General features: G+C 44.0%; 1 protein-coding gene across 1 annotated transcript in view; it reads left to right on the top strand.

The window, feature by feature from the left end:
- Positions 1 to 23,853, top strand: part of LOC137368661 (thrombospondin-4-like) — a 212,459-nt gene that overhangs the window by 100,575 nt on the left and 88,031 nt on the right. The window contains exons 6-11 of the mRNA XM_068028804.1: positions 1,495 to 1,546; positions 12,739 to 12,926; positions 13,098 to 13,235; positions 15,726 to 15,803; positions 16,757 to 16,909; positions 21,035 to 21,139. Of these exons, the coding sequence (XP_067884905.1) occupies positions 1,495 to 1,546; positions 12,739 to 12,926; positions 13,098 to 13,235; positions 15,726 to 15,803; positions 16,757 to 16,909; positions 21,035 to 21,139 (714 nt within the window). The remainder of the gene's footprint in view (positions 1 to 1,494; positions 1,547 to 12,738; positions 12,927 to 13,097; positions 13,236 to 15,725; positions 15,804 to 16,756; positions 16,910 to 21,034; positions 21,140 to 23,853) is intronic.

Here is a 23,853-nt window from a genome sequence, read left to right as displayed (position 1 = left end):
TATCAAACTGCCCTACAAGAGAAGTTTGTGAAGCCAACTAATACAGTCAATGGTCAAAGGCTTGAAGCAGTTGATAAATTTACCTACCTCGGCAGCACCCCCTCCAGAGCAGTTCACTTTGCCGATGAAATCAACGGCAGAAGAGCTAAGGCCAGCATTGCCTTTGGCAAGTTAGGAAAAACTTTCTAGGAGTGAAGAGGAATTTGTCTCTCAACAAAAGTAAAGTGGTTGTCCTTCCCACCCTCTTGTATCCTTGTGAGATGTGGACAGTTTACTCCAAGCACACAAAAGTGCTACCCCACTTTAACATGATCTGCTTGCGGAGACTACTCAAGATTAGATGGCAAGATAAGTTCCTAATACTGAGATTCTCTCCCTGACGGACATGTCTAGCATCCACACTCTGCTGAAGAGAGCTTAGAAAAGATGGGCAGGACATGTTGCCAGAATGCCTGATGAGTGACTGCCAAAAAAGCTTTTCTATGGTGAGCTAATTGAAGGGAAACATTCCCATGGAGGCCAGAAAAAGTGCTTCAAGGACACTCTGGAGATCTCACTGAAGAGTTTCAACATTGCCCCTGAGACATGGGAGAACCTCGCACAGGATTGTTCTATAGGGCACAGTCTCAGCAACAAAGGCGCCACCTTCTATCAACAGAACAGTCACACTGGCCAGCAGGAAATGTGAGCTTCGCAAGTCCAGAGCTGCAAGCACCTTTTCTGCACCAACAATACATGTGTGTCCACCATACAACAGATCTTTTCATGCTCATATTGGACTGATTCGTCACCTTCAAACACACCCCACCTGAAACTTAACTCAATGAGTTTGAATTGATGTCATGTTGCACTACAAAGGACAAATGAAAAAAGAAAAAGTGAAACACAGACAGACTGACTGAAAACCGATAAACTATGGGGTTTATCTTCCAGATAAATCGGGCTAGGTTTGGGAAAGGACAGGGACAAACTTGCATCTGATTATGGAACAAAATTCATCAGTATGCTATTTTTAACACACTGGTTGAAGCATTGGCATTAAATTCCTTTCTGTGCTATTTAAAAAAGCCATTAAAATAAATGGGTTAGCAATTTTGTTGAATACATAGACAGGAATTTGTCACAAACACATTAACAAGTACATCAAACTGTTGAATTTCAGTCCCTGTAAGTATTTTCCCACATAACGTCGAATTCCCATCATCCCCATACATAGCTCACACCTTACATGGCTGAGAAAATAGGCCAGTGAGCCATGCCCAGTTTAAGCCTATGGTGATCTTCAGTTCACCATTGACAGTCATGTGAAGATGCCTTACGAGAACCTTTACATCTAATTTTCCTTCACTGGTGATTCAAAGCTCAGCAGAACTGGAGGTCAATCCATATTTCCTGTCCTGGTTAACCTCCTTTAGCATATTGTGCCATTTTACAACCTCCATTTTATTGTTACTGGATTTTTAAGGTTGTTAAAACTGTATTTTATTTCTACAGGTCACAGAAACCACTTTATTGCGTCACACCATTGCAGAATGTCAGGCGTGTGGTGAGCATTTTAACACTTTTTCTATTTTTAACTGCAACCTTGAAATGTAATGTTAACATTTACTATAAAGGACAAGGGATTTTCACCCAGTCAGTTTTTTTTCCCACTGGTTTTTCTTACATCTCCTCTCCCACACACCTCTGACATACTACCCACCTTTTTTATCTGGGATCCAAATTGAAAAGTGCAGAAAATGGATAATGTCATGTTTGCTTCCAAACTCCCAGTTCCATTGAAGTGCTCCAGTTAGCCTCCTGTCCAAGATCCGACTGAACCTGACCACCATCAAGCCCTGTGATTCATATAAGGAATTGGACAGGAAGAAGTATTCACAAAGGGAATGACAGAGAGTTGGACCCAGGTAGTTGAAAGCTTTGCCAAAAGGCTGTGAATTCACTTTCAGGGATAATGGTTGGAACAGAAACCAAGACATTCAGGATTAACGGAATGAAGGAAAAGTTGCAGAAGAAGTAGGAGCAGGAGTAGACCATATGGCCCATCGAGCCTGCTTAGCCATTCAATTCCACCATCCTGCCCATTCGCCATATCCTTTGATTCCCTGAGAGACCAAAAATCTTGTCTATCCCAGCCTTAAATGTTTTCAATGTTGGAGCATCCATAAATCTCTGGGGTAGAGAATTCCAAAGATTCACAACCCTTTGAGTGAAGTAATTTCTCCTCATCTCAGTCCTAAATGATCAGTCCCTTATCCTGGGACTGTCATGGAGACATAGAGTCATAGAGTTTTGCAGCACAGAAGCAGGCCCTTCGGCCCATTGTGTCCATGCCGGCCATCAAGCACCTATCTATTCCAATCCCATTTTCCAACACTTGGCCCATAGCCTTGTACGCTATGGCGTTTCAAGTGCTCATCTAACTACTTCTTAAATGTTGTGAGGGTTCCTGCCTCTACCACCCCTTCAGGCCGTGTCTTCCAGATTCCAACCACCCTCTGGGTGAAATTTTTTTTCCTTAAATCACCTCTAAATCTCCTGCCCCTTACCTGAAATCTATGCCCCCTGGTTATTGACACGTCCGCAAAGGGAAAAAGTTTCTTCCTATCTACTCTATCTATGCCCCTCATAATTTTATATACCTCAGTCTTCTCTGCTCTAAGGAAAACAACCCCAGCCTATCCAGTCTCTCTTCATAGCTGAAATGCTCCAGCCCAGGGAACATCCTGGTGAATCTCCTCTGCACCCTCTCCAGGTTAATAGGCAAGATAAGGGCTCATGGAGTTGGGGGTAATATATTAGCATGGATAGAGGATTGGTTAATGGCTAGGAGGCAAAGAGTGGGCATAAACGGGGCATTTTTAAGTTGGAAGGCAGTGAATAGTGGGGTGCCGCAAGGATCAGTGCTGGGGCCTTAGCTATTTACACTCTATATCAATGACTTAGACGAAGAGACAGAGAGTAATGTATCTAAGTTTGCTAATGATACAAAGGTAGGTGGAAAGGTAAGCTGTGAGGAGACACAAAGAAGCTGCAAAGAGATATGGACAGGTTAAGTGAGTGGGTAACAAGATGGCAGATGGAATATAATGTAGGCAAATGTGAAGTTATCCATTTTGGTCGTAAGAATAGAAATATTTTTTAAAAGGTGTGAAACTTGTAAGTGTTGATGTTCAAAGAGACTTGCGTGTGCTTGTACAAGGAACGCAGGAAGTTAGCATGCAGGTACAGCAAGCAATTAGGAAGGCAAATAACATGTTGACCTTTATTGCAAGGGGTTTGGAGTACAGGAATAAAGAAGTCTTACTACAATTGTACAGGGTTTTGGTGAGACCACATCTGGAGTACAGTGTGCCGTTTTGGTCTCCACATTTAAGAAAGGATGTACTTGCATTAGAGGTGGTACTTTGAAGGTTCACTAGATTGGTCCCTGGGATGAGGGGGTCATCCTACAATGAGACGCTGAGTAAATTGGGCCTATATTCTCTGGAGTTTAGAAGAATGAGAGGTGATCTCATTGAAACATGCAAGATTCAGAAGGGGCTCGATAGAGTAGATTTTGAGAGATTGTTTCTGCTGGTCGGGACTCTAAAACAGGTTCTGGCCAAAGTGGACTGGGAGCAACTACTTGTAGGAAAGTCTACATCAGACCAGTGGGAGTCATGCAAAAAGGAAATAGTGAGAGTTCAGGGCCAACATGTTCCCATAAAGGTGAAGGGTAAGACCAACAAGTCCAGGGAACCCTGGATGTCAAGGGATATAGAGGATTGGATAAGGAAAAAAATAGGAGGCTTATGGCAGATTCAGAGGCTGAAAACAGCTGAAGCCCTAGAGGAGTATAGAAAGTGTAGGGGAGTATTTAAAAAAGTAATTCGGAGAGCAAAGAGGGGACATGAAAAAACACTGGAGGGCAAGATAAAATAAAAGCCCAAGGCATTTTATAAGTATATTAAGGGCAAGAGGATAATCAGGGAAAGAGTAGAGCCCATTAGGGACCAAAGTGGCAATCTATGTGTGGAGCCGGAGGACATAGGTGAAGTTTTAAATGATTACTTTTCATCTGTGTTCACTATGGAGAAGGACGATGTAGGTGTTGAGATCAGGGAGGGGGATTGTGAAAGGGAGGAGGTATTAGCGGTTTTAGTGGGCTTAAAAGTGGATAAGTCCCCAGGCCCAGATGAGATGTATTCCAGGCTGTTATGGGAGGCAAGGGAGGAGATAGCAGGGACTCTGACACAAATTTTCAAATCCTCTCTGGCCACAGGAGAGGTGCCAGAGGATTGGAGGACAGCAAATGTGGTACCATTATTCAAGAAGGGAAGCAGGGATAAACCAGGTAATCACAGGCCAGTGAGTCTAACATCAGTGGTAGGGAAACTATTGGAAAAAATTCTGAGGGACAGGATTAATCTCCACTTGGAGATTAAACAAGGATAGTCAGCATGGCTTTGTCAGGGGGAGGTCATGTCTAACAAACTTGATTTAATTTTTCGAGGAGGTGACTTGATCTGTAGATGAGGGTAAGGCATTTGATGTAGTCTACATGGACTTCAGTAAGGCTTTGGATAAGGTCCCGCATGGGAGATTGGTTAAGAAGGTAAAAACCCATGGGATCCAATTCAATTTGGCAAATTAGATCCAAAATTAGCTTAGTGGCAGGAGGCAGAGGGTGATGGTTGAGGGCTGTTTTTGTGATTGGACCAGTGGTGTACTGCAGGGATCGGTGCTGGGACACTTGCTAGTTAGGCCATAGCTGCAGTACTGCATACAGTTCTGGTCGCCACACTACAGGAAGTATATGATTGCACTGGAGGGTTTTGGACAGCGTGGAGTTGAAAGAGACCAGCAAAGAGAATGTTGGAGTAGTCGAGTCTGGGGTGACAGGGGAGGAAGCTGAGGCAAGGGTGGAGGTGCTGCAATATTGCAGAAGTGGAAATAAGTGGCCTTATGATGCAGATGATATAGGGTCTGAAGCTCAACTCAGGGCTGACCAGAACGGGTGTTGCAAACAATCTTTTTCTGCCAAAATGAGTAGCCGAGTTGGAGTGGGTGGGGGTGCGGGGGAGGCAGGGGTGCGATGGAATCCATGGTTAACGGATTAGAGTTTCTGATGGAGGATGAAGAGGGTGCCTTTGGCCTTCCAAATGTTGTGCTGGAGGTCATTAAGACCCATTCAAAACCTGGAAGGTGGAGGAATTTTTCTCACTTGTCTGAAGTAACTTTGGTGGCAGAGACGTGGAAGCCCCAGAAAAATGGTTCAAGTCCCAGCTGGAGTTCCTGCGACTTTGCTGCTAAGGTTATAGTGAGCAGGCAGGAGAATCCCACTGAACCTCCTGAGAACCTCTGGATGTCAGACAAGCAGTCTGACAGTCTTGTAACTGTCCGTCTAAGTCAGAAAGTAAATGGAGTAAACAGTACAGATAACAGCCACTGGTGATTCTCAGAGTTTCACTTTTGTGTCCAAAATAACTCTTGCACAACTGCAGTGTGAAGCTTAGTTCTGCCAGCCTTTCCAGATACATTGCTATTATGTACAGCTACTTCCTTTTCCTTTTGTAGTTTTAAATTGAGCACCACAATGGATCTTCCTATAGGCTTTCCTGACAGGAAGGCTATTTATATATTATATATTACATATGTAAAAAAAAAAGAAACCAAGCTGAGAATGATTTTGTCATCTTCAATCTTAAATTGCATTGAAATACTGGCTAAAAACAAATCCACAAAACACTTCATACGGCAGAGGTGAATTCTTGTCAATAGGCAGCTGCATGTTTCACTCTTAATGCTCATTTTAGTTGATGTCTAATACCAGGAAAAAAAATGCTTGACATGCTACCTTGAAATTCTACCCTATGAAAAATGAATTTGTTAGTATTAATGACCTGGCATTAATTTAGTGCTCACTGTTTAATAACATGAAATAAAATCTTATCAATTTGGTGCTGTTTTCCATTGGCTGCAATAAATTGTCCAATAAATCTGGTGTTTACAGAACCAGTAGCATAATATAGTTGGAGGCAACACTATTTTAAGTACTATATCTGTTACTGTGCAGGTCGTTTTATGTATCCTAAATAGAAAGGTGTAGTGCACCTACAGAACTATCATGTGTGAAAAGATGCATTAATGTGTTTGCAATAGAAATGGGTGCCACCAAGTAAATGGGTGAGATGAATTTATTGGGGGCAATTTAGGTGCATGGGCATTAATTAGGCTGGTATGTGCAGCTGCTGCCTAGAGGAGATGGCATGAGACCCGATCGCTTTTTGTGATGGACCCTCATAATGCATTAAACATGCTTCCCAATAAGCAGCTCTCCGATTTGGAAGTGTGAAACTGGCTAAGGTGGCCCTTTGTGAATGGCCTTCTGCAGCAGTGTGAAGGGGAGGTGTATTTAAAGTTGGAATCAAAAAGAAACAGCACTGTGGAGTAGCTGGCAAAAGGTGTGCAGCACCTACTGCAGCAACTACATAATGTTTCAATGCTTTACGATGCAAGGTCCACTGCCAGAAAATTGTCTCCCAAAGCACCATCTTGCTTTACCTGACCGCAGCTGAAGATTTCTTTAAGTATTGCTGGAAATAGCCACTTCTCAACTTGTCTGTCCATGATTGATAGGTAGGAACAGGAACTGGTGTTAGTCAGACAGGCAGACCCAATAATGGCATTGGAATCTTAACTGTGTCACTTAACCTTTGTTTGCATATATGTGTGAGGGTCCTGCCACTTGATTTTAATTCTGCTATCAGCTCATGTAAAAGGGGGAACTAAAGATGCAAACATGGTCCCAAAGTGCTTATGAATGTGACCGTGCTTTTGTAGCCTTAGTATTCTTTCTCAAATCTGTGGATCCCAATCCTCTTCCATGTGTGTAATCTTAGGAGTGTTGAAGAAGCTGGTGTTTGGAAGGTCGCTATCTGTTTATGGAGAAGGCGGCGCCATCCATCTCTGGCCACAAGCAATCTGGATGCGCAACTTCCTGAGATTGCACACACATGGGGTTGCAGGACTTTATTCCCAGAAAGACATTGCAGGCCATAAACTTAGCTAGATAAGCCTTGTAGTGCTGTGAGGTTTTCCTCCAAAATCGCCTTTTTCTGGAGCCATATCTGGTATTATAAGCCAACTAGACCTTAAAAAAGCCAGCTTTGAGAGTTGCATGAATGCACTCTGTGCATTTATATCTTTTAAAATGACAAACCTCAATGTGCTTATAACTGGAAGTAATTTTCTTGGTACAGTTTTCTATTATCATGCACAGTGATCTTCAGACAGTCGATGACTAAAACAGAAGATGGCTGTTACTGCAATCTGCCCACATCATCTTAGTTGACAGAAAACCTGTCGGGTATCAGAGTTCAGCAAGCTTTCCCCTTCTTGAAGTTATGATTAAATTGACCTGGCTGGATTTCAGGAGACCAATCTCACTCGGATAGCCAACTCTGGTTGGACATAATCTTTGAGTTTCATCAGATGATCTCACTCCTCAAATCACTCTGCCAAGACAAACCGGACTACAACATTGACACATTTTGAAGTATGTAGCACATTTCACAACCTCAGGACATCCAAAAGCACTTTACGGCCAATGAAGTACTTTCGAAGTGTAGTGACTGTTGTAATGTAGGGAATGAGGCAGCTAATTTGCACACAAGTAACAATGAAATAAATGACCAGATTATCTGCATTTAGTGTCGGCTGAGGGATAAATATTGGCCATGCAGCTGGGAGAACTCCCCTTCAAGTAGTGGATCTTGTGCATCCACCTGAGAGGGTAGAAGGGGCCTCAGTTTAATGCCTCATTTGAAGGACACGATCCTCAATAGTCCAGTATTTTCTCAGTACTGCACTGCAATGTCAGCCTAGATTATGTGCTAATGTCTGTAGAGTGCACCTTGAACCCACAACAGTCTGACTCACATCTGATTGTGCTACCACTGAAACAAGGCTGACATTTGTCAGGCCTGTAGAAGGTAGTCTTGCTCTTCTAAAGACCACCCTTGTAAGAACATAAGGAATAGGAGCAGGAGAGGCCATTCGGCCCCTTGAGCTTGCTCCACCACTCAATAAGATCATGGCTGATCTGATTCTGGCCTCAAAACCACTTTCCTGCCTGCCCCCTACCCATAACCCTTGACCCCCTTGTTGATCAAAAATATGTCTAACTCAGTGGGGGAATCTAGAATTAGGTGGCACAGTTTCAAAATAAGGGGTCTCCCCAAGGGGAAACATCCTCTTAACATCTACCCAGTTAACTCCCCTCTGAATCTTCTATGTTTCAATAAGATCACCTCTCATTCTTCTAAACACCAATGTGTATAGGCCCAACCTGCTCAACCTTTCCTCATAAGAAGACAACCCCTTCATCCCAGGGATCAGCCTAGTGAACCTTCTCTGAACTGCCTCCAATGCAAGTATATCCCTCCTTAAAAGGGAGACCAAAACTGTACGCAGTACTCTAGGTGTGGTCTCACCACTGCCCAGTACAGTTGTAGCAAGACTTCCCTACTTTTATACTTCATCCCCCTTGCAATAAAGGCCAACATTCCATTTGCTTTCCTAATTACTTTCTGTAGCTGCATGCTAACTTTCTGTGATTCATGTATGAGGGCACCCAGATCCCTCTGTACTGCAGCATTCTGCAGTCTCTCTCCATTTAAATAATATTTTGCTGTTCTATTTTTCCTATCAAAGTGGACAACCTCATATTTTGCCACATTATACTCCATCTGCCAAATTTTTCCCCACTCACTTAACCTATATATATCCCTTTGTAGACTCTTTCTGTCCTCACAATTTGCTTTCCCACCTATCTTTGTATCATCAGCAAATTTGGCTACAATACACTCTGTCCTTTCATCAAGTCATTAATATAGATGGTAAATAGTTGAGGCCCTAGCACTGATCCCTGTGGCACCCCACTAGGTACAGTTTGCCAACCTGAAAATGACCCATTTATCTCGACTTTCTGTTTCCTATTAGTTAGCCAATCCTCTATCCATGCTAATATATTACTCCCAACAGCATGAGCTCTTATCTTGTGCAGTAACCTTTTAAGTAGCACTTTATCAAATGCCTTTTGGAAATCCAAATACACTATAAATCTACTGGTTCCCCTTTATCCACCCTACTTGCTACATCTTGAAAGAACAGCAACATCAGCTCAGAATGCAGAGATGTATTAAGGTCACAGCTGTTGCTTGGCACAGCAAACACCTGCTCCTGGAATCCCGACAGCAGAATGGCAGGACCTGCATTTTTTCTGCATTACAGAATTACAGAGTTCAGGGAATGATTGATGAAATCATTGCCATCCTAGGCCCCTATATAGATCCCCATGATCTTCAGGAACCAGAAGAGGTTCCACTCCATCGATGTCCAATGAACTGCAATACAGGATTATGCAGGTCACTACCCACTTCCCACAGGGCGGCACAGTGGCGCAGTGGTTAGCACCGCAGCCTCACAGCTCCAGCGACCCGGGTTCAATTCTGGGTACTGCCTGTGTGGAGTTTGCAAGTTCTCCCTGTGTCTGCGTGGATTTTCTCCGGGTGCTCCGGTTTCCTCCCACATCCAAAGACTTGCAGGTGATAGGTAAATTGGCTGTTATAAATTGCCCCTAGTGTAGGTAGGTGGTAGGGCATATGGGATTACTGTAGGGTTAGTATAAATGGGTGGTTGTTGGTCGGCACAGACTCGGTGGGCTGAAGGGCCTGTTTCAGTGCTGTATCTCTAAATAAAAAAAATAAAATAAAATATTATAAATTGCCCCTAATATAGGTAGGTGGTAGGGAAATATAGAGACAGGTGGGGATGTGGTCGGAATATGGGATTAGTGTAGGATTAGTATATATGGGTGGTTGATGGTCGGCACAGACTCGGTGGGCCGAAGGGCCTGTTTCAGTGCTGTATCTCTAAACTAAACTAAACTAAACCAATTGGTGGTCATGATGCCTTCTTTTTAAGACATGCCTCAATGCTAAGGTTATTCGAAGGAGAAATGCTGGAATCCATTACTAAGAAAGTAGTAGCAGGACATTTACAAAATCATAATGGGGAATAAGGAAATGGTAGAGAAACTAAACCAATACTTTGTGTCTGTCTTCACAAAGGAAGATACAAAAAAACCTCCCAGAAATACTAGAGAACCAAGGGACCAGCAAGAATGAGGAACTGAAAGAAATTAGTATTAGTAAAAATGTAGTACCGGAGAAATTAATGGGACTGAAAATTAATAAATCCCCTGGATCTGATGATCTACATCTCAGAGTGTTGAAAGAGCTGGCTGTAGAGCTAGCATTGGTGATCATCTTCCAAAATTCAATAGATACTGGAATAGTTCCTGCAGGTTGGAAGGTAGCAAATGCAATCCCACTATTTAAGAAAGGAGGGAGAGAGAAAACGGGGAACCACAGACCTGTAGCCTGACATTAGTAGTAGGGAAAATGCTAGAATCTATTATAAAGGATGAGATAACTGGACATTTAGAAAATAGTGGTAGGATTGGGCAGAGTCAACATGGATTTATGAAAGGGAAATCACGTTTCACTAACCTATTCGAGTTTTTTGAGGATGTAGATAGCAGAATAGATAAGGGGGAACTTGTGGATGTGGTGTATTTGGATTTTCAGAAGGCTTTCAATAAGGGCCCACACAGGAGGCTCGTAAGCAAAATTACAGCATATGGGATTGGTGGTAATATACTGGTATGGATTGAGAATTAGTTAACCGACAGAAAACAGAGTAGGAATAAATGGGTCATCCTCAGGTTGGCAGACTGTGACTAGTGGGGTACTACAAGGATCAGTGCTATTCACAATCTCTATCATGATTTGATGACACAAAACAGAAATGCAGAGTATTTCTTAAATGGTGAGAGATTGGGAAGTGTTGACGTCCAAAGGGACCTGGGTGTCCTTGTTCATAAGTAACAGAGTGAAGGTGAATGATATTATTTGGATTTTTGCATCACCTCTCAAAATGAAATATCTCAAAGTGCTTCATGCAATACCTAACTTGGAACGATATCGCCATTCCTTCACTGTCGCTGGGTCAAATATCTGGAACTCCCTTCCTAACAGCTTGTGGGTGTCCTTACACCACATGGACTGCAGCGGTTCAAGAAGGCAGCTCACCACCACCTAACATGCAGGTGTAGCAAGCCATTCGGAAGGCAAATGGTATATTGGCCTTTATTGCAAGAGGATTTGAATACTGGAGTAAAGAAGTCTTGCTGCACTTGTATGGAGCCTTGGTGAGACCACACCTGAGTATTGCGTACTAACCTTACCTAAGGAAGGATATACTTGCCATAGAGGAAGTGCAATGAAGGTTCACCAGACAAATCCCTGGGATGGTGGGATTGTCTTATGAGGAAAGATTGAGGAGACTGAGCCTGTATTCTCTAGAGTTTAGAAGAAGGAGAGGTGATCTTATACAAAATTCTTACAGGGTTTGACAAGGTTGATGCAGGAAGGATGTATCCCCTGGCTGGGGGTCTCAAACCAGAGGACACAGTCTCAGAATAAGAGGTAGGCCATTTAGGACTGAGATGAGAAGGAATTTCTTCACTCACAGGGTGGTGAATCTTTAGAATTCTCTGCCCCAGAGGGCTGTGGAGGCTTAGTTGTTGAGTATATTCAAGACGGAGATCGATAGATTTCTCAATATTAAAGATATCAATTGATAAGGGGATCGTGCATGAAAATGGCATTAAGGTAGAAGATCAGCCATGATCTAGTAAAATGCCGGAGCAGGCTCGAGGGGCCGAATGACTTACTGCTGCTCCGATTTCCTATGTTCTTGAGTTCAGCTTTTTTGTCCCTATTTGGACCAAGGTTGTAATGAGGTCAGGAGCTGAGTGGCTCTGGCAGAACCCAAACTGAGCATCAGTTGCTGTCGAAGTGGTGCTTGATAGGACTGTCAATGACACCTTCCATCACTTTGCTGATGATCGAAAGTTGACTGACAGAGCGGTAATTGACGGATTGGATTTGTCCTGCTTTATGTAAACAGGACACACCAGCAACAATGTTCAGTACCGTTTTCCACCTGATTCTCCCCAAAGCCTGTACACTACCTGCAAGCCACAAGTCAGGAGTGTGATGGAATACTCTCCACTTGCCTGGATGTGTGCAGCTCCAACAACACTCAAGAAGCTTGACACCCATCCAGGACAAAGCAACCTGCTTGATCAGCACCCCATCCACCAAAGTAAACATCCACTCCCTCCATCACCGATGCACAGTGGCAGCAGTGTGTACCATCTACAAGCACCTTCCAAACCCACCTAGAACGACAAGGGCAGCAGATACATGGCAACACCACCACCTGCAAGTTCCCCTCCAAACCACACACCATCCTGACTTGGAACTATATCGCCGTTCCTTCACTATCGCTGGGTCAAATATCTGGAATTCCCTTCCTAACAGCACTGTGGGTGTACCTACCCCACATGGACTGCAGTGGTTCAAGAAGGCAGCTCACCATCATCTTCTGTAGGACATTGCGTGAAGCACTTTGAGATATTTCTGTATGCATAAATCCATATGTTATCGTTCACCATCACTCTGTGGCACTTAAACTTTGACAAAAATGGGAGCAAGGCTAACTGTAAATTTCTACAAACCTGGTTTTCAGTATCAGTATAAATGGAGTGGTTCACCTGATACTTGGGACAGAGCCGTTGCTGACTTCCACATATCAATTACTGCATTTTTAAATCTCCTATTTTAGGTGTTGGATTGATTGACCCAGAGGAAGAAATTGAACCTCCTGTGATCCCCACCATTTCTAAACCCAGATGTACTACTCACTCTTGTTTCCGAGGTGTGCATTGTACTGAGACTCGGGATGGATTCCAGTGTGGCCCCTGCCCCACAGGGTTTATCGGTGATGGAATTCGGTGTACTGATGTAGATGAGGTAGAGTACAATGGCAAAACCTATGGCGGATTTCTATTAATTTTATTTTGTAATCATTTCATTTTTGATTACAGTGCAACAAAAAAAAATTATTTTTTTGCGAATCTTTGCTTGGTAATAGTTAATCTTGATTTATATCTTTTGATCCTGATTCCCAATTTTCCCATGTAGTGTCAGGTGAGCCCATGCTCTTCTGGAGTTCGCTGTGTGAACACTTTCCCTGGCTTCATGTGTGAAGATTGTCCAGCAGGTTATACAGGACGGAGAGTCCAAGGGGTGGGATTGGAATATGCAACTTTAAATAAACAGGTAAGCAATGGACACGGCATGAAAGCCTTGTTTGGAAGCACAATAATGTGGGTATTGGGAGTCAAGAGAGTATAGCGAATGGAAGTTTGCAGAAAGCGAAAGTGACAGTCAAGAGATGGTGGAAGCGGAAATCAATAGAAAGTGAGATGAAATTCAGAACTGGGTTGAAATAGGAGTCAAGAGCCGGTGGGACTGAAAGTCAAGGTGACGTGAAGGATGGAAATCAGAAGAAGGGTGCGGAATAAAATTCAAGGAAAGGTAAGAACTTAGATCAGGCGAAGTGGGAATGAAAAGAGGGGAATGAGCCAGAACATGGACGGCCGGTGGGTCTGATACCAGTGGCGAGTTCACTGTACAATGTGTCTTTGGGGATCCTGCCATCTTCCATGCGGCTCACATGGCCAAGCCATCTCAAGCGCCGCTCACTCAGTAGTGTGTACAAGCTGGGGATGTTGGCCGCCTCGAGGACTTCTGTGTTGGAGATACGGTCCTGCCACCTGATGCCAAGTATTCTCCAGAGGCAGCGAAGATGAAATGAATTGAGACGTCGGTCTTGGCTGACATATGTTGTCCAGGCCTCGCTGCCATAGAGCAAGGTACTGAGGACACAGGCCTGATACACTCGGACTTTTGTGTTCCGTGTCAGTGCGCCATTTTCCCACACTCTCTTGGCCAGTCTGGACATAGCAGTGGAAGCCTTACCCATGCGCTTGTTGATTTCTGCACCTAGAGACAGGTTACTGGTGATAGTTGAGCCTAGGTAGGTGAACTCTTGAACCACTTCCAGAGCGTGGTCGCCAATATTGATGGATGGAGCATTTCTGACGTCCTGCCCCATGATGTTCGTTTTCTTGAGGCTGATGGTTAGGCCAAATTCATTGCAGGCAGCCGCAAACCTGTCAATGAGACTCTGGATTACTAGTTTAGCAATATTGCCACTATGCCACTTGTCTCCCCATTGGAGCTAAACAATGAGAGAAGAGTACTGGGAACAGCCTTGCAGAGTGTAGTTTGAATGAAGAACAGAGCTGAGTTAAAGAACAAATTAGAAATCAAAATTAAGTGAAAAGTGTTGTTTTCATATCAGTCAAGAACTCCAATATTTTTAGTTATTTCCCTCTAACTTCTCACTTCCAGGCAGGACTAACTTATTTATTTGTCACTGGGTGGGGGAAAAGTTGAGAAGACTGCACTTACTGCCACTGACTGCTGAGAGGCTTGGCCACCTGAGAGGGCAATAAGAGTCAATCACACAGGCCATTTAGCCTGGAGGCAAATTCTGTGTGTGCTGGTTGGGTGGAGGCGGTGGGGTTGGGTTGGGGGTTGGTGGTATTGTGGGATCATGAAACCCAGAAGAACAGGTTTCCTGATGTCTTGCAGAACTTAACTGCAGGACCACTTCAGTTTTTTTATTGTGGAGTTCCCGCCCACAGGTAGCCTGATTGACAGGCTAGGGGCTTTTGGGCCGGAAGCCTGCTTCACAACTATGAGAGCAGGTAGGTGTAGTGAGGGTGTCTGGATTGCAGGGGTCCAGTAGTGGTGGGGGGGTGGGGGGTGCAGGGTGTGAGAAGACAGATTGTGAGGGGTGGGGGAGTGATTTACAGAGTAGCTATTTGAGCCTAGAGGAAACCCCTGCTCCTTCTGGCCCACAAGTAGTGCTGTAGAAGCACTTAACTCATGAATTCTATCCTTCTCGCCTCCTTTAAGCTGCTGAGTTTCTCAAGGCCTGGGAAACTCGGCTTCCTATGGTTAAAAATCGAATGACTGTTAAAATGAAGGCAGGCAGCCTCATTAGAATATTTAAAAGACCAATCTACTTCCCACAAGTAGATTGGTTGTCCACCCCTCATCTCACATCCGTTCAAATCACAAATGGGTGGGTTCGGTTCCTGTTCCAGCTTTTCTTTGCATTTTAACCTCTGACATGCCCCCAAACCCACCCATTTTTAGGAGTTAAGTTTCAGTTGATAGTGTGGGATTCAAGTCACACACAGGTGAAACTGCGCAGGGGTAGAAATCAATCTCCTAAAGAATAGCAGTGAACCAGTTGGGTTTTAACAGCAATCCAACAAATATTCAATGTCTTTTTTCCCCTGCTCCTAAATGCAGAACTCCAGTTCTCAAGAAGGGTCACAGACCTGAAACATTAACTCTGCTTCTCTCTCCACAAATGCTGCCAGACCTGCTGAGTATTTCCAGTACTTTCTGCTTTTATTTATTGATGTAATACTGATAATATTCAGGGTTTCAAAAGAAAATTGGATAATTAGCTGAAGAGAAAAAGTTTGGAGGGTTATGGGGAAAGGGCAGGGGAGTAGGACTAGCTGAGTTGTTCTTGCAGAGATCTAGCATGAACATGATGGGCCAAATGGCCTCATTCTGCACTATAACCATTCTATGATTCTATGATTATAAGTCAGAAAGGCTAGGAAGTAAGTTCATGGAAAAATGTGAAGCGTGATTAACCACAATGAAATGTGTCTGCGACAGGTCTGTGTTGATACAGATGAATGCAGTGATGGAAGGAATGGAGGCTGTGCTCAAAATTCCCAGTGCATTAACACCATGGTAAGGATCATGACAAGAGCACTACTCCATTTCAAATGAATATGTTTTAGTCATTAAGAATTGGACATATGACAATGATAATAACTCAGATATGGGAAGAAATCAGGGGAATGCAAGGGAAATCAGGAAATACAGGTTTCCCACAGATGCTTAAAAAAAATTTCAACAGCTTTCCCGCCCAAATGCCAGTCAGATTGACAGACTGTCAGCCTCAGATTGACAGGCTGTCAGCCTCAGTCGGCTTGAGACAGGAAAGCAGCAGAGAGTGAGTAAGAATTTCGGGGTTTGGATTGCGGGTCACAAGCATTCAACGTCTTTGCTTTTCAGTTCGGGGAGAGATCGGGATCTTTGGGGTTTGGTTCAGGAGCTGATGTCAGGAAACATCACTAAAATATGTCTCTCCAATTTCCTTCACATCTACTGTACTGTATCTCTCACTATCTCTCCCTCCTTCTTGTAACATAGCGTGCCATTTCTCCTATACTTTATCTCTTCATCTTTCCTGTAACTCTCTGGCACGCTTTGTCCTGCTTGGTACCTTTCACTCCCACCTGTACTGTAACTGTGATACTGTTTCTCCTGTGCTGTACCTCTCTCTATTTCTCCCATATAGTATTCCTCACTCTTTTCCTTCTGTAATGCTGTTTTTCTCTGTTTTATATCACTTTTAATCTCTCTGCCATATAGTATTTCTCTCACATTCTTTGTCCTATTTGATATCTCTCAGTCTCTTCTGTACTATACTTCCTATGCTGTTTCTCCTGTACTGTACATTTCACTCTCTTCCAACTGTGGTCTAACTTTCACTCTGTCTCTTTTGCCACCTGCTAACCAAAACATGAATTCTGATTTCATGCACAACCAATCCGTTCACAAGAAAGGAAACAGGTTAATGTTTTGTCTTTCAGTCTGTTTGCCTACTAGATTTCTGACTTATTTGGTGATTGTACTAGGGATCGTTCAGATGTGGGGCCTGTCAGACTGGATATGTAGGAGACCAACAAAGAGGCTGCAAGCCAGAGAAGAGCTGCAGCAACAGACTCCTGAACCCCTGCCATGCAAACGCACAATGCTTTATGGAAAGAGACGGCATCATTTCATGTACTGTGAGTTTACAGCACTGACACCATGTGACTTGAGTGCCATGGGCTGACTGATAAAAGCAGTGCAGTGACAGAAAGCACTCGATGATTCAACCACATTATATTGATTACCATATCAGCAGGTCGTGTCTGTTTTAGTTAGCGCGAACCACATTCATAATGTTGACGGGACAGATGTTAGTATGTGATACCAACACAACCAAAGCAGAAGCTGAAGATGTAAGGCCACCTCTTTTTCAATTGAAATTGGATGCTTCAGTGCACTGTGAAATTAGAGATGGCGTTGGATGCGTCACGGCCTTGGGAGATTAAACGGCTGGGGTAAAATCCACAAAAGGGCGGATTGTACCTGCTGAGTGGATGAAGCGGGCTTAATGAGTGAATGTTGCATGGCCTCTATTGACTTCACCCTGTCTTCCTGATATTCTGAATTAATTCAAGTGCATACGGCAATTAACAGTGTTCAGTAGTGGGTTATTGCAGGCAAGCCTTTGTGACAAAGAGTATTTGGGTGGGGGTGCGAGAGGAGTTGTCAGCTACCTAACTCCAGCATTTTCTGTGATAATTGTGGAATAGGCATTTAGTCATAAATTCAGTGTAAGTGACTGAATGAAGTATTGTGAAAATAAACAACCCACAATTAAAGTAATCTGGTATCTGGGGTACATAAAGTGCATTTCATTTTTTTCACTTCAGTCATTGGGGTGTGTTGCACACAAACTTACACCTGCTGTAATCAATGCATTAGTTATTGTTTAACCATGTATAACTTATATTAGTACAGTTGGACAAGTACCAACTCACTGTGTTAATAGTAAGTTTGCATGTCTCTTTCAGGATTTATTTTTTCTATTTCCCCTCCCCTCTCCCCTCCCTAATGAGACATAGTTTCATGGGCACCAATTGTCCTCTGGCATCTTGTCAATGTTTGTCATGTGACCTTTAGGGGAGCATTGCAGTTCAGCTCAATCCTGCTCTCAGCTGCTGTCTACAAATGACCACTTCCAGCTGGGTGGCAATTGGGGACAGGGATCCAGACCGATCTAACCTATCCTGGCCCAAGGGGTGCTGAAATCAATTGTAGCCCCTTATGCTTCAGCAATTCATTGCTTATCCGACATGAACTGAAATTTTCTCCAATTAAATATTGGGAAGACTGGAACCATTGTTTTCGGTCCCCGCTCCAAACTCCGTTCCCTACCCACCAACTGCATTCCCTCACCCTGGCAACAGTCTGAGATTAAGCCAGTCTGTTCACACCCTTGGTATCACATTTGACCTCAAGATGAGCTTCCAACCTCATATTCACTCCATCACTAAGACTGCCTATTTCCACCTCCGTAACATCGCCTGACATTACCTCTGTCTCAGCTCATCTGCTGCTGAAATCCTTATTTGTGTCTTTGTTACCTCTAGACTTGACTATTCCAAAGCACTCCTGGCTGGTCTCCCACATTCTACTCTCTATAAACTTGAGGTCATCCAAAATGCTGCCGCCTATGTCTTAACTCGCATCAAGTCCCATCCCCCTATCACCCCCATGTTCGCTGACCTGCATTGGTTCCCGGTCAAGCAATGTCTTGAGATTAAAATTCTCATTCTTGTTTTCAAATCCCTTCATGGCCTCACCCTCCAGCCCCACAACCCTCCAAGATATCTGCACTCCTCTAATTCTGACCTCTTGTGCATCCCTGATTTTAATTGCTCCACCATTGGTGGCTGCGCCTTCAGTTGCCTAGGCCCCAACCTCTGGAATACCCTTCCTACAACTCTCTGCCTCGCTTTTCTCCTTTAAGACACTCCTTAAAACCTACCTCTTTGACTAAGCTTTTGGTCATTTGACCTAATATCTCCTTTTGTGGCTCATTTTATAATGCTCCTGTATAGTGCGTTGGGCTGTTTCGTTATGTTAAAGGCGCTATATAAATATAAGTTGTTGGGTTAACTCACTGAGCCATTGGTGGATCAATTTCAAGATTTTAATATGAGATTGTCTGATAAATACACGCATCCCCACAGGGTCCGCACTGGAATGTATAAGCACTAGAATTATCACTGTTATCCAAATAACGATTGGAGTGATCAAGGAACTATAACAGATTTAATAAGCCATTCACAGTTTCACTGTACCAGCTGTGTGAACATGCATGGTTTAATCTTTGAGACAATCACGTGCTACTGGCATAAACTACCCTTTCCAAAACTCTACTGCAAGTCCAAAATTGAATAAAATCAGAATCTTTAGCGATAAAAATGAAAATCTGTAGTTGCTGGAAATCCACTCACAGAAAATGGTTAGACATGTGCAACAAAGAACAAAGAACAGTACAGCACAGGAACAGGCCATTCGGCCCTCCAAGCCTGCGCCGATCTTGATGCCTGCCTAAACTAAAACCTTCTGCACTTCCGGGGACCGTATCCCTCTATTCCCATCCTATTCATGTATTTGTCAAGATGCCTCTTAAACGTCGCTATCGTACCTGCTTCCACCATTTCCCCGGGCAACAAGTTCCAGGCACTCACCACCCTCTGTGTAAAAAATTTGCCTTGCACATCCCCTCTAAACTTTGCCCCTCGCACCTTAAACCTATGTCCCCTAGTAACTGATTCTTCCACCCTGGGAAAAAGCTTCTGACTATCCACTCTGTCAATGCCACTCATAACTTTGTAAACCTCTATCATGTCGCCCCTCCACCTCCGTCGTTCCAGTGAAAACAATCTGAGTTTATCCAACCTCTCTTCATAGCTAATGCCCTCCAGACCAGGCAACATCCTGGTAAACCTCTTCTGTACCCTCTCCAAAGCCTCCACGTCCTTTTGGTAGTGTGGCGACCAGAATTGCACGCAATATTCTAAGTGTGGCCTAACTAAGGTTCTGTACAGCTGCAGCATGACTTGCCAATTTTTATACTCTATGCCACAACCGATGAAGGCAAGCATGCCGTATGCCTTCTTGACTACCTTATCCACATGCGTTGCCACTTTCAGTGACCTGTGGCCCTGTACGCCCAGATCTCTCTGCCTGTCAATACTCCTAAAGGTCTGCCATTTACTGTATACTTCCCACCTGTATTAGATCTTCCAAAATGCATTACCATTCAGAAAAGCACGCTTCCACTGCTACCCTCTGTCTTCTATGACCGAGCCAGTTCTGTATCCATCTTGCCAGTTCACCTCTGATCCCGTGTGACTTCACCTTTTGTACCAGTCTGCCATGCGGGACCTTGTCAAAGGCTTTACTGAAGTCCATATAGCCAACATCCACTGCCCTTCCTTCATCAATCTTCTTCGTCACTTCCTCAAAAAACTCAATCAAGTTAGTGAGACACGACCTCCCCTGCACAAAACCATGCTGCCTCTCACTAATAAGTTCATTTGTTTCCAAATGGGAGTAAATCTTGTCCCGAAGAATCCTCTCCAATAATTTCCCTACCACTGACGTAAGGCTCACCGGCCTATAATTTCCTGGATTATCCTTGCTACCCTTCTTAAACAAAGGAACAACATTGGCTATTCTCCAGTTCTCTGGGACCTCACCTGTAGCCAATGAGGATACAAAGATTTCTGTCAAGGCCCCAGCAATTTCCTCTCTTGCCTCCCTCAGTATTCTGGGGTAGATCCCATCAGGACCTGGGGACATATCTACCTTAATGCTTTGCAAGACGCCCAACACCTCCTCCTTTTTGATAACGACTTGACCCAGACTATCTGCACTCCCTTCCCTAGACTCATCATCCACCAAGTCCTTTTCTTTGGTGAATACTGATGCAAAGTACTCATTTAGTACCTCGCCCATTTCCTCTGGCTCCACACATAGATTCCCTTCTCTGTCCTTGAGTGGGCCAACCCTTTCCCTGGTTACCCTCTTGGTCTTTATATACGTATAAAAAGCCTTGGGATTGTCCTTAATCCTGTTTGCCAACGACTTTTCATGAGCCCTTTTAGCTCTCCTGACTCTTTGCTTAAGTTCCTTCCTACTTTCTTTATATTCCTCAAGGGCTTCGTCTGTTCCTAGCCTTCTAGCCCTTGCGAATGCTTCCTTTTTCTTTTTGACTACGTAGCACTTTGTGGAGTCTTCGGCAAATGTGCATGACAGACTATTCACGGCTGCCTTGTTTCTTTCTCTAGTGTGGAATCGGCTGGGCTGGAAATGGTTACATATGTGGCAAAGATACCGACATTGATGGCTCTCCTGACCAGGATCTCAGGTGCTCCGATAAGAGCTGCAGAAAGGTTAGCAAAATGTACAAATTCACACTGGCTGCCTCCAGTTACAGTAAAAAGATGGGATTCATTCGCAGCACAGCACAAGTACAAAGTTGCACTAAGTATGTATTACTGTATGGTTAAAGGATTCATGACAAGGAAGGAAAGGAGACAGCAGGATGGAGGGGCCCCCCAGAGCTTGGAATGCTGATTTATGTTTATCATCAGAGTTTTCCCATAGACTCCTTACTGTATATTGCCTGCATTTCTCTGGTAGTTTTCTAATATCTTTTCCTGTGAAAATATGGGGAAGTATACCAGAGATGGAAATAATTAAACTACAAGGTTATTTTCATCCAAACTGTGTGCAAGAAGAAATAAGAGTCCAGGAAATTCACAAGAATTGTGTAGTGAGTAAGCTAGATATGCACATGAACAGATCTTGAGCTTGGACGTTCAAGGCCCTCACTGAATACACCTGCCCACACCCAAAGTCGGAACCTATCCTCAATTCTGATTTAGGTTTGTTAGCATAGTTGGGACAGCCTTGAGTACACCTTTATTAAACCGCTAAGCAATAGTACATACTCACGATAATACTGGTTGCTTAGCAGTCCTGCGAGCCAGAGTCTGTCTCAGTGGTCAATCCGCCGACGATTCCTCCATGCGTGACTTCCGCATGGCTGACCACGCCACTCTAACCACTACCACAAAGATGTTCCTGTGGGCTCTTTCTTCATACCTTTCTTTAGCTATGGCCCTGTTCCATATAAGATAAAACCTGTTTTTAACTCCTTCAATTGGTCTGCAATTACCTCACTGTCCTTTTGGAAAAACAAGGTATATGGCTACAGACTGGGCCTCATGTAGGAGTTTCAAGGCCTACTGCTTCAGATAACAAAGACAGTTTCTCTGCTTCGTTATCTCTAGCACTGTTATCAATCTTCAGAGTGGTACAGACAACATGTTTTTTTAAGCTCTTAATGAACAAGGCCTGGATCTCCTCCTGGATGCCAGCACTTTTGCAGTTTAATTAGTTTTGCGGACCCTGCTAATTCTGGCAAGGCACAGTCATGATCAGAATTGACCAGCTTGCCTTGCATTTTCAAGCTCACAATACAGTTCATTAGATCTCTTTGGTCTGGTGACTCTGATGCTTCACGTGTTGCAACTATAGAACATAGAACATAGAACACAGAACAGTACAGCACAGTACAGGCCCTTTGGCCAACAATGTTGTGCCGAACCGTTAACCTACTCTAGGATCAAACTACCTACATACCCTTCATTCTACTATCATCCATGCACCTATCCAAGAGTCGCTTAAATGTCCGTAATGTATCTGCTTCTACTACCACCGCTGGCAGTGCATTCCACGCACCCACCACTCTCTGTGTAAAGAACCTACCTCTGACACCTCCCCGAAACCTTCCTCCAATCACCTTAAAATTATGCCCCCTGGAGATAGCCCTTTCCGCCTGGGAAAAAGTCTCTGGCTATCCACTCTATCTATGCCTCTCATCATCTTGTACCCCTCTATCAAGTCACCTCTCATCCTTCTTTGCTCCAATGAAAAAAGCCCTAGCGCCCTCATCCTTTCTTCATAAGACACGCCCTCCAGTCCAGGCAGCATCCTGGAAAATCTCCTCTGCACCCTCTCTAAAGCTTCCACATCCTTCCACTGAGGCGACCAGAACTGAACACAATATTCCAAGAGTGGTCTAACCAGGGCTTTATAGAGCTGCAGCATAACCTCGCGGCTCTTAAACTCAATCCCCCTGTTAATGAAAGCCAACACACCATACGCTTTCTTAACAACCCTATCAACGTGGGTGGCAACTTTGAGCGATCTATGGACATGGACCCCAAGATCCCTCTGTTCCGCCACACTACCAAGAATCCTGTCTTTAAGCCTGTATTCTGCATTCAAATTCGACCTTCCAAAATGAATCACTTCACACTTTTCCAGGTTGAACTCCATCTGCCACTTCTCAGCCCAGCTCTGCATCCTGTCAATGTCCCGTTGCAACCTACAACAGCCTTCCACACTATCCACAAGTCCAGCAACCTTCGTGTCATCGGCAAACTTGCTAACCCAGCCTTCCACTTCCTCATCCAAGTCATTTATAAAAATCACAAAGAGCAGAGGTCCCAGAACAGATCCCTGCGGAACACCACTGGTCACCGAGCTCCAGGCTGAATACTTTCCATCTACTACCACCCTCTGTCTTCTATGGGCCAGCCAATTCTGTATCCAGACAGCCAAATTTCCCTGTATCCCATGCCTCCTTACTTTCTGAATGAGCCTACCATGGGGACCCTTATCAAAACGCCTTGCGAAAATCCATATACACCACATCCACTGCTCTTCCTTCATCAACATGTTTTGTCACATCTTCAAAGAATTCAATAAGGCTTGTGAGGCATGACCTGCCCCTCACAAATCCATGCTGACTGTTTCTAATCAAACTATGCTTTTCCAAATAATCATAAATCCTGTCTCTCAGAATCCTCTCCAATAATTTGCCCACTACCGACGTAAGACTGACTGGTCTATAATTCCCAGGGTTATCTCTATTCCCTTTCTTGAACAAGGGAACAACATTTGCCACCCTCCAATCATCTAGTACTACTCCAGTGGACAGTGAGGTCGCAAAGATCATCGCCAAAGGCACGGCAATCTCTTCCCTCGCTTCCCGTAATATCCTTGGGTATATCCCGTCTGGCCCCGGGGACTTATC

Source organism: Heterodontus francisci, chromosome 4 (genome assembly GCF_036365525.1).
Source record: "Heterodontus francisci isolate sHetFra1 chromosome 4, sHetFra1.hap1, whole genome shotgun sequence".
NCBI lineage: Eukaryota > Metazoa > Chordata > Chondrichthyes > Heterodontiformes > Heterodontidae > Heterodontus > Heterodontus francisci.
Note: the sequence above shows the minus strand (reverse complement) of the source record. Positions and strands in the feature narration are given on the sequence as shown.